This window comes from Glycine max, chromosome 17, assembly GCF_000004515.6.
Source record: "Glycine max cultivar Williams 82 chromosome 17, Glycine_max_v4.0, whole genome shotgun sequence".
Taxonomy (NCBI): Eukaryota; Viridiplantae; Streptophyta; class Magnoliopsida; order Fabales; family Fabaceae; genus Glycine; species Glycine max.
Window position 1 is genome coordinate 362,413 of NC_038253.2, and position 15,396 is coordinate 377,808.

General features: G+C 36.1%; 2 protein-coding genes across 3 annotated transcripts; one reads left to right on the top strand and one right to left on the bottom strand.

Annotated features, from left to right (window-relative positions):
- Positions 1–1,209: 1,209 nt before the first annotated feature.
- On the bottom strand, positions 1,210–5,568 carry GSTZ3 (glutathione S-transferase GST 25). Of its 2 annotated transcripts, none has more exons than XM_006600174.4 (11): positions 5,443–5,568; positions 5,265–5,355; positions 5,126–5,182; positions 4,955–5,040; positions 4,786–4,857; positions 4,533–4,586; positions 4,315–4,390; positions 3,110–3,171; positions 2,723–2,782; positions 1,673–1,793; positions 1,210–1,540 (listed from the first exon to the last, which is right to left on the bottom strand). In XM_006600174.4, the coding sequence occupies exons 1-10, from the start codon at positions 5,443–5,445 to the stop codon at positions 1,695–1,697; spliced, it is 660 nt and encodes a 219-aa protein (XP_006600237.1). In that variant the 5' UTR covers positions 5,446–5,568; the 3' UTR covers positions 1,210–1,540; positions 1,673–1,694.
- Positions 5,569–7,912: 2,344 nt separating this feature from the next.
- Positions 7,913–10,625, top strand: LOC100794019 (endoglucanase 25). The gene is made up of 4 exons (XM_003550632.5): positions 7,913–9,282; positions 9,356–9,491; positions 9,597–9,769; positions 9,893–10,625. The coding sequence occupies exons 1-4, from the start codon at positions 8,134–8,136 to the stop codon at positions 10,292–10,294; spliced, it is 1,860 nt and encodes a 619-aa protein (XP_003550680.1). The 5' UTR covers positions 7,913–8,133; the 3' UTR covers positions 10,295–10,625.
- Positions 10,626–15,396: the final 4,771 nt, after the last annotated feature.

The window sequence follows — 15,396 nt, forward strand, 5'->3', positions numbered from 1 at the left end:
CATCTCTTCTTCCTTTCTTGATTTTTTTTATAACTTTTCTAGTTCAAGTAATCTATTTGTTGTCCTTCTTGATATTGTTAAGATACTTAAGTTTTGTTTCCATGATTGATTTCAATTATAATTATTGTTTTAAAATTCGGATTGCATCAGTTGGTTCTAAAGATCCAGGCGGGAATTGATCTTGTGATCAATCCATTAACGTTAAAAACCTAGCTCATCTTTGAGCTACCAAGAATTGGTCAAACCAATCCAAGAACAATAAAAGAAAACTAGGTTATTAAAAAAAATTATTGTTTTAGTTTATCTTAAACAATTTTCAGATAACTAAAAACACTCATTTAAAGATTAAACATAGATATTAATTATTTTGCTAAATATTATTCAATTTGATCTCTTTTAAGAAAAAAAATATATTGCCCTTCTGTCCAATTTAATCAACACCATTAGTATCAATTTGGACCAAAGAATAACATTGAACATTTCTTTTTTCAAAATTAGAAGATGAAATTGAAGATTTTAGAAAATAGAAATACCAAACCGGATAATGCAAATAAAAAAGAGACAAAAAAAAAATAATTTAACCTTCTTATGATGGCAAAAGTGTCAAGCAAACATTTACATCTACTTTTACCAAAAAAGTAATTTTAGCTAGGTTTGAACTACATTATGCAATTTGAGGCGATTTTTTTGTAATATGTGACGATTGGATTTTTGGGGACTAAAAATTACCACAAATTGCATTATTTCTATAAATTATGACTTCCTTTTTTTTGCACAGTTAATAACAATTTTTAACCCCCAAAAATTCTCATGTAGATTGATTTATCCAAACCAAATTTGGGATCAAAATTTGACACATTTCAATGGTGCAAAAACAAAAAAACATACTAAAAATTTTACATAAACAAAATCTGAAAATTTTCATGTTTATGACGAAAAACATGATGAATTAGAGTCGATCTGATATAACTATCGCAAGGATGAGAGAAATGGTGAGGTTAGTGGTTGGTGTGCTACCACATGTCACGTTATTGTGTTCCTCGTCCTCAGAACATGAGGATGATCTCTCAATCTAATGCATGGTAAAGGACTTCACCCTAGTCTGAGGTTGGAGAAAATGGTGAACATGATCTCAAGACTCGAGCTCGCAAGGTGAGTCTTAAAATTAGTTCAATGTTACAAAAATCATCATCATAAACTCAAATGAACTTTTTGAAACACCAATTCAACCATAAACACCATTAAGAATCATCCATCAAGCTACATTGACTGGGATTCTGGGAAGAATATGAAATGGAAAATAAACATAAGGCTTTATAGACATACACCCGAAACCAATTTTTTTTTTTTTCAATTGTACATGATGTGTGCAATAAATATTGCATGTGGCAACCTTATTGCTATATTGAGTATCATATTTTAATACTTTAACAACGAATTCATCCGGATGCTGAATAAGTAGCTCCTGCTGCAATTTCTCCAACTTAATATCAACTCATATTTCTGGGGTGGGATCAATAATAGAGTTGAAAATTAAAAACTGTGCCCCAAATTAAAAAAAAAAACTTAAAATTGGTATATTATAAAATAGACAACATTTGAAAAGTTAAAAAAAAAAAAGGCAAATAACAAATGGGGATTATATTCCAAAGTGCTTTAGAGATAGCTTTACCTGTCCCAAATTATTGGTTCAACTAGTGTACTGCATCAGGCTGGTTCTCTGGCAGAGCCTCCTGGAATGCAGGGATCTCATTATATGTCTCATGCAATCTTGCTAGAATAGGGAACTCGTTCTGCTTGGACAACAATGAGGAAAGTAAGTTGTCATACGATGAATTTGGGCAATGCAATTTAACATACGACCAAAGATTTTGCAAACTACAAAAAACAAAAGTTCTAATTTTGAAATTTATAAAAGATATCATGTCAAGAGATACTTCACCTCCTATTCCATATATTTAAAACGGAAAGAGAGACAGACAGACATTTCTATATTGACTGGTTCTATCCAAAAATTGAACTCCCTACAATTAACACATCTCATTATGATTCAAGGTCCAGTTTTATTTTTGAAATCTATTACAAGTATTTTACTAACTTATGAGTTATGAACAATCTAAGCATAGTAAAAGTGAGAAATTCATGTATTTCTGAGAAATAGATCTGAACTACAACTGAGATCAATTCTGCATTCCACACACTCATATTATTAACTTGATTGAGGAACATAAAATAAATGGCTGACAACCTGACACTTGATCGTTAATAGATATATATATATATATATATATATATATATATAGAGAGAGAGAGAGAGAGAGACTTTTTTGAGTAACTTGAAAGGGTGACAATGTAAAACTATAAGAGGATAATGTACCCAAATTATAATTACAAAAGGGAGAAAATGAAGATCACATCCTTGACCAAAGGGGCTATATACTGATGGCACCGTAGCAATACAACATGGTGATAAAACATGACATTTTCAACAAGGCTTCTGAAATTCTAAAGAAGTATTTTCACACTAAAAGAACAATTGCGAATATTTACTCTTTTATACATTATAATTATATTATAATTATCCTTTTATTGTATGGTTGTCTGTATGTAACCTATGTGTTACAGTCTTACAGATGGTACCATAGGAATACAAGTCACGCATTTTATCACCATCCTTTATACCCCACATAAAAGATACACGAGACCAAGGACAGAATACTACCATGTGAATGTTGAATCTCTTAAATGCTGCATGTAACTGAGGTGCTAAAAATATATCTGCCTGCAAATAATAATCCTCGTGTTAAATTATAAATAACTATGCCGTGCAAATGCAACATACAAACTTGGTGTTTGTTTCAACAGCTAATCCTACTAATTTTCAAAATCTTGTTATCATTGACTTTGGAGTTGAATGACATTCTAATTGTAATACAAAATATCAGAGCATAAAAACATTTATTATGGTGTCCCATCCCATGGTCAGACTCAGACATAGGAATTCTGATAATGCCAGTCAAGATATTAAGGCTATTGTACCCTTGAAAAGGAGTTATCTATTCCATTTATTAATTTTCAAATGACTGAACTCCAATGACTGGCAACATACCAGGAAAACTTCATCTCCAGTTGCATATCTTCCTGTGTGGTCTTTCAATAGCTTTTCCAGTGCTGAAACATGTAATTATCAATAGCATTTGATTAAGTTAAAAACAAACCAAATTTCATAAGGAAGGACATAACATAAACAGGGTATATCTTATCAGTAAGGAGGGGGAGGAGAGAGGACGAAATACCATAGTGAATATTTTCTTCAACTATTAACATGGCATACTAGTCTATTAAAAGATAGTCAAGACCTGAATGCTTATGTTTTTTCCACCAGGGCCATTAACTTTGCCATTTGATCAATTGAAAGATCAACTTTGTGTTGTTCAAGTTAGATTTGTACCTTTTACATACACTTTTTTTATGAGCAATTGGTTTTCAAAGATTAAGGAAACTCTTACAAAAACATAATTAAGGTTCTATGGTAATAAACAGATATTAACTATAAGCAATACAGCTGGTTAATAGTCCCAACTCTCATGAAATACCAACTTGAGGGTAACTTGGAACATTGGATAGAATATGCTATCATACATCTCTCTCTCTCTCTCTCTTGCCCAATTCATAAGGTCCACTTTAATTACAATGTTATTCAATTTCGTACTGTCAATATGATAGTCAAATTCAGTATGTGTTGCATATAGAATAAAAAACTTACAATATTTCAGAAAACAAGGATACACAGTATAGGAAGAGAATTTTTTAAGCAACATAACACCGGGCTTCTTAGAATGTGGATTTGAAACTAACTCAACCCCAAAAGCTAGTTGATAAGGTAAGGGTTGTCCACCACTTTTGTACTCTATCTTGGTACTATCTCTAGCTGATGTGAGACTTGGGTTTTTTCTAATACACCCTCTCACGCCCAGCACTTTTGGGTTTGGTGCGCAGATAATATGGTGTGTGGCCTTTTTGATTTATTTTTTTACGGATCTAGAATAGGCTTTGATACCATCTTGTAGTGCTCTTAACATACGGCTCTTAACATTAGGACATATGGGATCTATAGAACTAATATTGATAAAATAAACCTTGTTTCATGAATGATCTGTCATATTATAGTGGGAAACAAAGTAGTATATTACTATATCACAGTAAATTGTTTAACTCTGAACAAATGCATGACCCTTAACTTCAGAACTTTCTATTTTGCTGCTGGGTTTTTTTACTCTATAGTACAGTGCGAGCAAATTAGCCAAACCTCACCTTTAAAGCCTCTTCTAATTATACTTTGGGCCCAAGGAAGTTTTTCATCAGGGCCAACTTTCTCCCCAATGTAGTTCTGCAAAGTGAAAAGCAAAATAACAATATTAGTATATGCACTCCAGCATCCAGCAATGTTTGCTTGGTAAATAAATAAATAAATACAGCAACAATAATGTTAAAAAACTTCAAAGAATGAAGAAACGGCACATATAACATACCAGTAAACTCAAGTTATGAAGAGGTTGTATTGTTGAGGAAACAACACTAGCAGCCTGCAGACCAAAACATCAGAAGAGAATCCATTTATTTGGTTATGAAACTCCCGAGTTTTATAAAACAGCTTAATATGAGGAAAAGAGAGTCTGATTGAATACAAATATGATCTGATTGACACCCCTTTCCTTGAATATTGGACAAGAAAAATAAAATTATGGTTAGTTTCATTTTTGGAGAAATGGGATGTAATTGTACCTGGAAATTGATTGCTCTCTTGTAAATATCATGAGGGAGCAAAGGATTGTGAGGATACTTATCTTCCAAATACTGCATGCATGTGAAGAGAAAACAATGTGATACGTATTTGAAGAGAAACTAAGTAACAGGGAACGCATGATTTGGAAAAGTGAAAGAGAGGAGTGACCATAATAATGGCGAAAGAGTCATAGAGAACAACGTGGTCATCCACTAGAACGGGGACACAACCAACAGGATTGAGCTGGAGAAACTCTGAAAAAGAGTTAACATTTGTCATTTGTTGATGTTAATGAATGAATAATTTGTAAATTGGGAAAGTTAGGGTTAGAAAAGAAACCAGGGCGAGATTGTTCTCCCTTGAGCAGATTGACGGGCTTGTATTCGTATTTAAGCCCTGTATGTGTATGCAAAGGTGAGTGGAAAGTGAGATGAGAGAAGGGAAAAAAAGGAAAGGGAGTGTAGTGAAAGGAGAGTACCTTTGAGGTTGAGAGCGATTCGGACTCGGTGGGAACAAGAGCTCCTCCAATACGAATACAGCGTCAGTTCTTTACCAACACTTGCGCTTGCCTATTCCAATTCAAAACAAACAACAAGAATCATAAATTAATCAGTTTGAGACTGATGATGAACAAAGCGTCGAGTTGCATTGCATACCATTGCTGATGCTCAGTGTCGTGCTGATCCTTCCAACACCCTGGACTCTCCAGTTAGGAGTTATCTATAAGGTCAAGACAAAATCACCCGCCGACGATTAAAATAAAATACGCTTATTCGATTAGGATTTTAAAATATGCTTTTATTATAAAAAAAAATTGTCAATTTTAAAAAGACTTTATAAGAATTTTATAATGATTTTGTAAAATAAATTACAATAATTTTACAATTAAAATTTTAATAAATTTATAAAATATGAATTCATAATATATAAAAAAAATATTATGAATATTTCATATTTTAAAAGATTATGTAAATTTTAAAAAGATTCAAAATTATTAATAAAAAATTTTAAATTTTTCTTACATAACACTTTAAATAAAATTCATTCTATACAAAAGAATCTTAAGTTTATTATATAATAAATTAATTTCTCCTGACATACATATCTACAAGCACATAGGTTCATTTCCTTTTAATCATTAATTATGTTAACAGTCATAAAAATTATATAATGTTATGTCTATTAATAGCATGTACAAAAAAAATATTTATATATTTATTCACTTATACATGAGTCAACTTCTAAAGTTCATTAAAAATAAACATGTAATCAAGATGTTTCTAATTTAACAAATTATGAAGATCTCTCATATTATTCAAGGACATAAAGAATTGAAAAATTATGAATGTTTACCTCTTTGAATAAAGAAACAATTAATTATGTATGATGGAAAAAGAAAAACATGTCAATTATTAGAAAGAGAAAAAAAAAAGTCTTATGAGATTGTTTGATTTGTCTTTTTACTAAAATTCTTATAAAATTCATCCCAAAAAAAGAATACAACGAAATTGTGAATATATGAATACATGATTTTGATAATGATAAAGAAGAATCAAACAAGATTGCTTCAAAGCATAAGCATTGCTTCAAGATTAATACAAAATTGCTTCAACAAACAAAGTCTTGCTTTAAGATTAACTCAAGATTAAGCATTGCCTCAAAATAAAGTGTTTTCAAGGCTCTGGTAATCGATTATCAAGCAGCATAATCGATTACCAAAAGAAAATTTTTAAAAATAGCTGTTAAAAAAATTTTTGATTTTGAGTTTTGAACCTATAATCGATTTGTAATCGATTAACACCAACGAAACTCTTGAAATTCAAAAGTTATGACCCTTCAAAATATAACTGTGTAATCGATTACCAAAACCTGTAATCGATTACCAGTGAAAATTTTAGAAAAATTTTTTCGAAAAAACACATATCTTCAAACCAACCATTTTGAAAAGGCACGAAGGACTTATATACATAGGTGTGTCTAACTTCAAAAAGCAAGAGAGAGATATTCAAAGAGAACTTCATTGTCAAATGCTCTCTCAACAACTATTAGACAAATACTTGCAAATCTATTGAGAGTTCATCCATCCAGGGACTTCAAATTGTATTATCCACTCTAAAGGAAAAAAATCTTTGTGTTATTCTCAGGAAGTCAATTGTAATAAAGAGACTGTTGTCTCTTGAATTGTGAGTTTCTTGAACACAAGGGAAAGGGATTCCTTAGGTGTTCAGAAGTGTTGTAAAAAAAATTTTTACAAGTGAAAAATCTCAAGTAGGTTGCTTGAGGACTAGACGTAGGCACAAAAAGTGACTGAACCAGTATAAATCCAGTTTGTATTTCTCTCTTCTCTTATCTCATTTATATTATTGCAATTAATTTTGTTTTGCATGTTTTAAAAAACATTATTAAATTAATTATTGTTTCTTCTTCTGCGTTCTGAGTCTATCATTTAGAAGAGGATTAAAAGTTTGTTAATGAAAAATTTTAAAACTTAATTCACTTTCTCTTAAGTTATTGAGACCACATGTCCAATAGAAATATGTATACCTTTGAATACCATATGACTTTTTTTTAAGTTGTAAGAAATTTTAATTAAATACTAATAAATTTTATTGTTTCCCTTAAATGTCCTAACAATCTTAGTTGAATATTATAAAATTTATATATATTATTTAAAAATCTTGACTGAACATCTATTTTTCAAGTCATTTAAAATCCTAATTGAATCATCCTCCCTTAATTATTAGTATTTTACTCATCTAATTTATTTTTAAAAAATACTTCAATTAGGTTTCATTTAAAATTAAATTTGACCTTTTTTTTTTGAAAATTTGAAGCAAGAAGAAAATGGGACCAATTATTTATATAGAATCCATTAATATTCTTACATTTATTTCTCTAATATGACATCATTATATTACTAATTTATAACTTCACACTTGACACCATTCCAGATCCCAATTACATTTCCAATAAGTATAACGTGTATTAAAATGTGAGGAAAAAATAAAGAATGCTATATATGTTGTGTTTAATTAGAAAGAAAGTGAAAAAAGATAATAAAAAAAATTCTAAAACCAAAATTTGTAGGCTTCTTTATTTATTTTCTTCTCTTTTTTAATAACATATTTTTATTTCTACAATTATATTGAGAGTATTTTATTTTCTTCTTCAATTTGGAATATATGATTCCGGTGAGCGAGTGGGCGCAATTGGACGGTCCAAATTGCTTATTGGTTGCAAAAGATGGAATAAAGTTATGTACTAGTAAATAGTAATTTTATTGTAAACTATCCAGTACCTGAGAGAGAGTAGCATCTGAGTCTTGTGTTTAGCGTAGGGGATTGAAAATGAGTATGTACGGTAGGGATCCGTGGGGAGGGCCGTTGGAGATCCACGCCACAGACTCCGCCACCGACGACGAGCGCAGCCGGAATCTCCAGGAGCTGGACCGAGGCGCTTTAGACGAGACACAACAGAGCTGGCTCTTGGGCGCCGGAGAACAGAAAAAGAAGAAGAAAAGGTACGTAGATCTTGGCTGCATCATCGTCAGCCGCAAGCTCTTCATCTGGACACTCGGCACTCTCGCCGTCTGCGCCTTCCTCGCCGGCTTCATCACCCTCATCGTCAAAACCGTCCCCCGCCACCACCACAAGCCACCCCCTCCCGACAACTACACCATCGCCCTCCACAAGGCCCTCCTCTTCTTCAACGCCCAGAAATCCGGAAAGCTCCCTCGCCACAACAATGTTTCCTGGAGAGGCAACTCCGGGTTGCAGGACGGCAAGGGTGACGGCGTGCCGCCCGTCATTAAGGATCTGGTGGGCGGTTACTACGACGCCGGCGACGCCATAAAATTCAACTTCCCCATGTCCTTCTCCATGACCATGCTGAGCTGGAGCGTGATCGAGTACAGCGGCAAGTACCAGGCTGCGGGTGAGTTGGGTCACGTGAAGGACATCATAAAGTGGGGGACCGATTACCTTCTCAAGAACTTCAACAGCACCGCCGACACCATCACCCAGCTGGGCATGCAGGTTGGATCAGGGGACACCTCCCAAGGTAGCACCACTCCCAACGACCACTACTGCTGGATGCGTCCCGAGGACATCGACTACGACCGCCCCACCCAGACCTGCACCACATGCTCCGATCTGGCCGCCGAGATGGCCGCGGCGTTGGCGGCGGCATCGATTGTGTTCAAGGACAACAGGGCCTATTCGCAGAAGCTGGTTCACGGGGCGACCACGCTCTTTAAGTTCTCTAGGGATTCGAGAGGTAGGTACAGTCCAAATGGGAGGGAGGCTTCTGTATTCTACAATTCCACCAGCTATTGGGATGAGTTCGTTTGGGGAGGGGCATGGATGTACTTTGCCACTGGTAATTCCTCTTACCTCAAGCTCGCTACCACTCCTCGCCTCGCCAAACACGCTGGCGCCTTCTGGGGAGGCCCCGACTATGGCGTCCTCAGCTGGGATAACAAGCTTACTGGTGCTCAGGTACTCTCTATTTCTTCACTTTACCAACAATAAACAAACTATTCTACTTATCTCCTCTTTTCATTTTATTTAGGTTCTTCTCAGTCGTTTGAGGTTGTTCCTCAGTCCTGGTTATCCCTATGAAGAAATTTTAAGCACATTTCACAATCAGACCGGCATAGTCATGTGCTCCTACCTCCCAATGTTCACCAGCTTTAATAGAACAAGGGGTAAACAAAATTAAAAATTAAAAATTTCCCTATTTCCGATTCTTGTTCGTTATTTCTTATAGGATTAAGTCAACAACTATTAACGAACGTTGTATTCTGCACCAGGTGGCTTGATTCAATTGAACCATGGCAGGCCTCAGCCTCTCCAATATGTTGTCAATGCAGCCTTTTTGGCTGCTCTTTACAGTGATTATCTCGATGCTGCTGATACACCTGGATGGTATTGTGGACCCAATTTCTTCTCGACTGATGTCCTTCGAGACTTTGCAAAGACCCAGGTGGGTGCTACGGTGCTAGTATTCTGCTCCTTAATGATAATAATTATAATTATGAAAAGAAATTCTTACAAGTCAAGCGGCTGTCTGGGCTAAATATCTTTTTCTTTTCCCTTTTCTGTGTAGATTGATTACATCCTTGGGAAGAACCCTCGGAAAATGAGCTATATTGTAGGTTTTGGTAATCATTATCCAAAACATGTTCACCATAGAGGTGCGTCTATACCGAAGAACAAGGTTAAGTACAACTGTAAAGGAGGATGGAAATGGAGGGACTCATCCAAGCCAAACCCACATACAATTGTTGGTGCTATGGTTGCTGGTCCTGACAAGCACGATCATTTCCATGATGTCCGAACCAACTACAACTACACTGAGCCAACTCTAGCAGGAAATGCAGGTTTAGTAGCTGCACTTGTGGCATTGTCCGGTGATAAAACCACCGGTATAGACAAAAACACCCTTTTCTCTGCTGTTCCCCCAATGTTTCCCACACCACCACCACCTCCAGCACCATGGAAACCATGAGGTGTTGTATTGTGTCATTCATTGTCCTCCTTTCCATCAAGTGCCAAAAGTGACTTCATGATTTTGAAGATGGAGGTAGTAGATCGAAGAAGTCAAGGACGGCCGCACGTGAAAAAATGGAAGTAGTGAAAACTAGGCCTAGTGATTCTAGTTTGTCTAGGAACAATCTTTGGTTTAAGATTAGCATTAAAATTTCATAATGGTACTTGAGACTGTCTTTTGTCTACTTGTTTTTTTGTTGTTGTGATATACATAGTATGTATGTATCAAATCTTGAATTCTTTAAACGTGCAAAACGAACAGCATGTAATGTAGGTGTCACGTTTTGATTTATAATGTCTTATAGTTACCTTGCTCAACTTTCTTTTTGCTTGGCAAGTTTGGGGAGTTCTTTTTTTAAAAAAAATTTGCAAAATGGTCATTAGGTTGTTCTAAATGTTGTGGTTTCTTAAAATGGTCATCTAGTTAGTCATGGGTTTTTTGCAGAAGTAGGTATAAACATTTGTTTCGTTTCCAACGAAATTAGTGAGTGTGTATGAGATTGTTTTTGAGTTGAGAGCAACTCTTCTTGACCTGCTGCATACACTTGACTATTCAAATCAAACAACCACAATCAGTTACCACTGATCCATCATATCCAAATACCATTGCTGAATGCTGTGCTGATTTTAGAGTTTGAACTTCAACAGCCGCTAAAAATTCTTTCCTGCATTCAGTCACCAGAAAGAATCAATAAAATGTTTTTTAATTTAATATTTCTTTTTGAAATAATCTACTTATGAAGTATTTTTCTTGATAATTTTTGCCATGACGGACCCTGGAGAAGTGGAGTATCATTGAATCTAGAGCCAAGCACGAAGCTGCTAGGGAGTGACCCATGTCTAGGACATCATTAAATGGGGGAACACCTTTCCTTTTCATGCGAATGTTGTGGAAGGAAACCATTATCTGAAACATGTTCGCCAATATCATGTCTAAAGAAAGAGCTGAATGTATATGCTTTTATTGATAAATTGAGTGATACATCAGGACTGTATATATACAGCTCTGGGGATAACAGAATCAAATAACCAGTAGTTACAAAATAGGATCTGAACTACTTAAAGATAAAGTTATAACAAGAGGAGAGATAACAACAATATAAAACAGTTGTAACAATAGCTAACAGATATAGCTACAATCATGCTGTTGATAAATCAATCTGCTGCTTGGACCAGTACACCTATATGCCCTCTCAAGATGGAGGAGGATTCTACGGCTCCAATATTGGATGCGAGAAAGTTGTGTTGCGTGGCAGAGAGAGGTTTGGTGAGCAGGTCTGCAAATTGGTGACTGGAGGGTACATGGGAAACTTTGAGCTGATTCTTGACAACAAGGTCTCGAACAAAGTGATAGTCAATAGCAAGATGCCTCATCCGTGAGTGAAAAACAGGATTAGCGCATAAACACATCGCACCAATGTTGTCCGAGAAAATAGTTGATGGTTGCTGAATGGTAATGCCAAGTTCTTGCAGAACCTGTTGTAACCAAAGAAGTTCAGTAGCAGTGGAACCTATGGTGCGACATTTAGCCTCGGAGGAAGAGTGAGCAACTGTGGGCTGTTTCTTGCAGGACCATGATATAGCATTAGGACCAAGATAAACTATGTACGCACCAATGGATTTTCTATCAATTGTGTCTCCACCCCAATCAGCATCACAAAAGGCATTGAGTGTGAGACTTTTGGCAGGAACTAGTTGGAGGTCATGTGATATTGTAGACTTGAGATAGCGAAGTACTCGCTTGAGAGCCTGCATGTGGGTGGCAATAGGAGTCTTCATAAATTGTGAGTTTATTGACAACAACGGCTACATTCGGGCGAGTGATGGATAAGTAATGAAGTGAGCCTGTGATGCTGCGATAAGAGGTGACATCACAGGTGGAGTCATCTCCAACTGAGCTAAGAGAGCACGAAGTGGACAGAGGTGTGCAAACAGGCTTGGCATCAATCATAGAAGCTTTCTGCAGTAGTTCACGTATATAACGATGTTGTGTCATGAATATACCAGATTGTGACGGTAATAGCTCAACACCAAGGAAGTGACTTGGGGTCCCCAGGTATTTGAGGGAGAATTGCTTAGCCAGGGCACTTTTAAAGGTGATAAGAAAATGGGAATTATTACCAGAAGATCATCCACGTACACCAAAAAATATGCAGTAACAAAACCTTGCTTGTAGATGAAAAGAAACGGCTCAAACCTGGAGTTGAAGAATCCATAGGCTACCAAAAATGATTTAAGCTCATTGTACCATGCGCGCGGAGCCTGTTTGAGACCGTACAGGGCTTTATGCATTTTACAAACATGTGGAAAGTTAGGATGAACAAAGCCGGTAGGTTGAGATATGTAGACCTCCTCAGTCAGTGTTCCATGTAATAAGGCATTGTTAACATCCATTTGGCTAAGAGTCCAGTGATTTGAGATAGCAATGCAGAGCACAAGTTTAATGGTCTGAGGCTTAATGACAGGACTAAAGGTTTCCTTAAAATCAATGCCCCGACATTGATGAAAACCTTTAGCAACTAGCCTTGCTTTGTAACGAGCAATGGAACCATCCGGATTTCGTTTCAATCAGAACACCCACTTGTGACCAATGATGTTGAAATAAGGTTGAGGAGGGACAAGAGACCACGTACCATTTTCAATTAAAGTTGTAAACTCATCAGACATGGCTTGTTTCCATTCAACATGTTGGAGAGCCTTAGACACACACGTTGGTTCCACGGAGTGTGGAATGAGATATTTAGTTACTCAGAACAGCTACTTGGGTTTGGAGATACCCGCTTTTGCTCGAGTGATCATTGGGTGAGTTGGTTTGATGGTAGTTGGAGATGCCGGAGGAGTAGCCACTGCAGAGGACTGAGGAGAGAAGATGTGTACACGGGTAAGGGGGCTTCAGAAGGTGTAGGTTGTGGTGGTGTGTGTTGGTCTGTTCTGGTTATGTTGGGAGGAGAGACGGGAGGGGGAGATGTAGGTGTGGTGGAATTGGGTGATCGGCGACGTAGTGGGGAAGATTGGATATTGGCATGAGGGATAATATTGGTTAAGGGTATATGAGGCACAGGTGGTAACTGTTCAGAATTTGAGATTGATGAGGGTGTCGGAGGATTTTTAGGAGAGGATGAGAAAGGAAAAATAGCTTCCAAAAACTGAACATGTTGGGAATCATAGGGTTTTGTTATTTTTAAATTGTAACAGATGCAAGCGCTGAGTGGGGTTGTAGCCAAGGAAAAGGCATGGTTTAGATCTCTAGTTTGCTGTTTGTATAGGGTTTAAGCCTGGGAAAACACAGGCAGCCAAATGTTTTAAACTTTGTGTAATTGGGTGGTTTGTCAAACAGAACATGGTAAGGGGTGGTCATGTCTAGGCTGGTGGTAGGTAATCGATTAATGAGATATGCTGCAGTTTGAAAAGCATATGGCCAAAAGTTAGGAGGAAGGGAAAAGCATGATTGAGGTGACAACGGGCAATTTCAGTTAGGTGTCGGGTGTTTAAGTTCGGAGAGACCATTATGTTCAGGTGTACGAGGAGGGTTAGTTAGATGTGAAAGGCTATGCTGTTGAAAAAAGGAACGAAGTTTTATAAATTCACCGTCATTATCAGAATAACAGGTTTTGATTTTTGTGGTGAATTGCTTTTCCACCAGATTTTTAAATATTGGAAAAAATAGTGAGACATCAGATTTAAGTTTCATAGGATAAAACCAGACATATTTGGAGAAGTGATCAATAAAAATGACATAGTAACGAAAACCATCAATTGAATTAAAAGGAGCAGGGCCCCAAACATCAGACTACACAATTTCTAAGGGGTAGCTACTAGAGATATTAGACCTAGAAAAGGGTAGTTTGGGGCTTTTATTCAAAAGACAATTATGACATTTACTGAAGGTGCCAGTAAAGGAGATGTTGTTGGTCTTGAGTGCATGATGAAGAATTTGAGAGGCAGTGATGCCAAAGTTGAATGGAGTTGGCTGTTGTAGCAAGTGAGGTGTGGGGGGTGGGTGATCGTGGGGAGAGCTTGTACACATTATTAGTTTGACACAGTTGAGAGACATAAATTAAGTTCTGCATAACAGTGGGAACACATAAAGTATTAGATAGTTTTAAATGAGAGAAGAAAGTGGGAATGGTGGTGGAACCAATATGAGTGATGGGAAGATTATTACCATTGGCAACCTGTAGATGATCATCCCGTGTAATCACTCTTAAGGGAAACTGAACTACTTAAAGATAAAGTTGTTATAACAAGAGAATGAGAGATAACAACAATATAAAACAGTTGAAACAATGGCTAATAGATATAGTTACAAACATGCGGCTGATAAATCAATCTGCTGCTTGGGCCAGGGCACCTATAATGTCCATACAGGTACATCTATTATACTACCAAATAACAACTGTAAAGGAGAGACATATCGAAGCTAAACCGAAACACAATTGATGAATAGGCGTTACCACGAACACTTGATGAACCAGAGAAAAATGATGGAATGGGGTATCAGCATCTTCTCTGCTGTCCAAGCTCCTACTAGCAGTGCCAGAGCAGGAGTGTCAATACCAACCAGCCAGGGTTACAAACGGGGATTGAGACTGTCGTGTAAGCACCGAAACTGAACAACAAAAGAGTTAATTCAAGAGAGGTCACAAATTTACATCTGCATAATACTTGGTCCAAATTTGAGAACCTGTACAAAACGTATTGCACAATACAATTCAATACGGCCTTCAACACTTCATACTCATCATTACAGGCCTTTTAATATTTTATTAGAATCAATTAAATATGATTTCACAATAATTGCATTAAGTAATTAATTCTCATAGAACTAATCATTTACTATTGATTACTTATTACTTATTATATATATAGTTGCACTTTATCTTCTAAATGCACTCTACTCACTTTGCAAGAGTTAAATCCAATCATCAAAGTTGAACTAGGATTTTTACTTTAGTTTTTTTTTAATTCCTTATTTTATCCTTTAACCTCCCAAAATATTATTATTATATCACAATCCAAATTACTGCAATGATTTATGGGGAGCATAATGGAAAAGTTTGA

Bases quoted from the DNA above. Each gene is read 5' to 3' on its own strand.
- GSTZ3 (XM_006600174.4), bottom strand. The intron at 4,858-4,954 runs GTCACTCCTCTC...ACATGCATGCAG, and splicing joins ACTCTTTCGCCATTATTATG to TATTTGGAAGATAAGTATCC. The intron at 4,587-4,785 runs GTACAATTACAT...TTTGGTCTGCAG, and splicing joins AGAGAGCAATCAATTTCCAG to GCTGCTAGTGTTGTTTCCTC.
- LOC100794019 (XM_003550632.5), top strand. From the start codon at position 8,134: ATGAGTATGTACGGTAGGGATCCGTGGGGAGGGCCGTTGGAGATCCAC. The intron at 9,283-9,355 runs GTACTCTCTATT...CATTTTATTTAG, and splicing joins ACAAGCTTACTGGTGCTCAG to GTTCTTCTCAGTCGTTTGAG. The intron at 9,492-9,596 runs GTAAACAAAATT...ATTCTGCACCAG, and splicing joins CAGCTTTAATAGAACAAGGG to GTGGCTTGATTCAATTGAAC.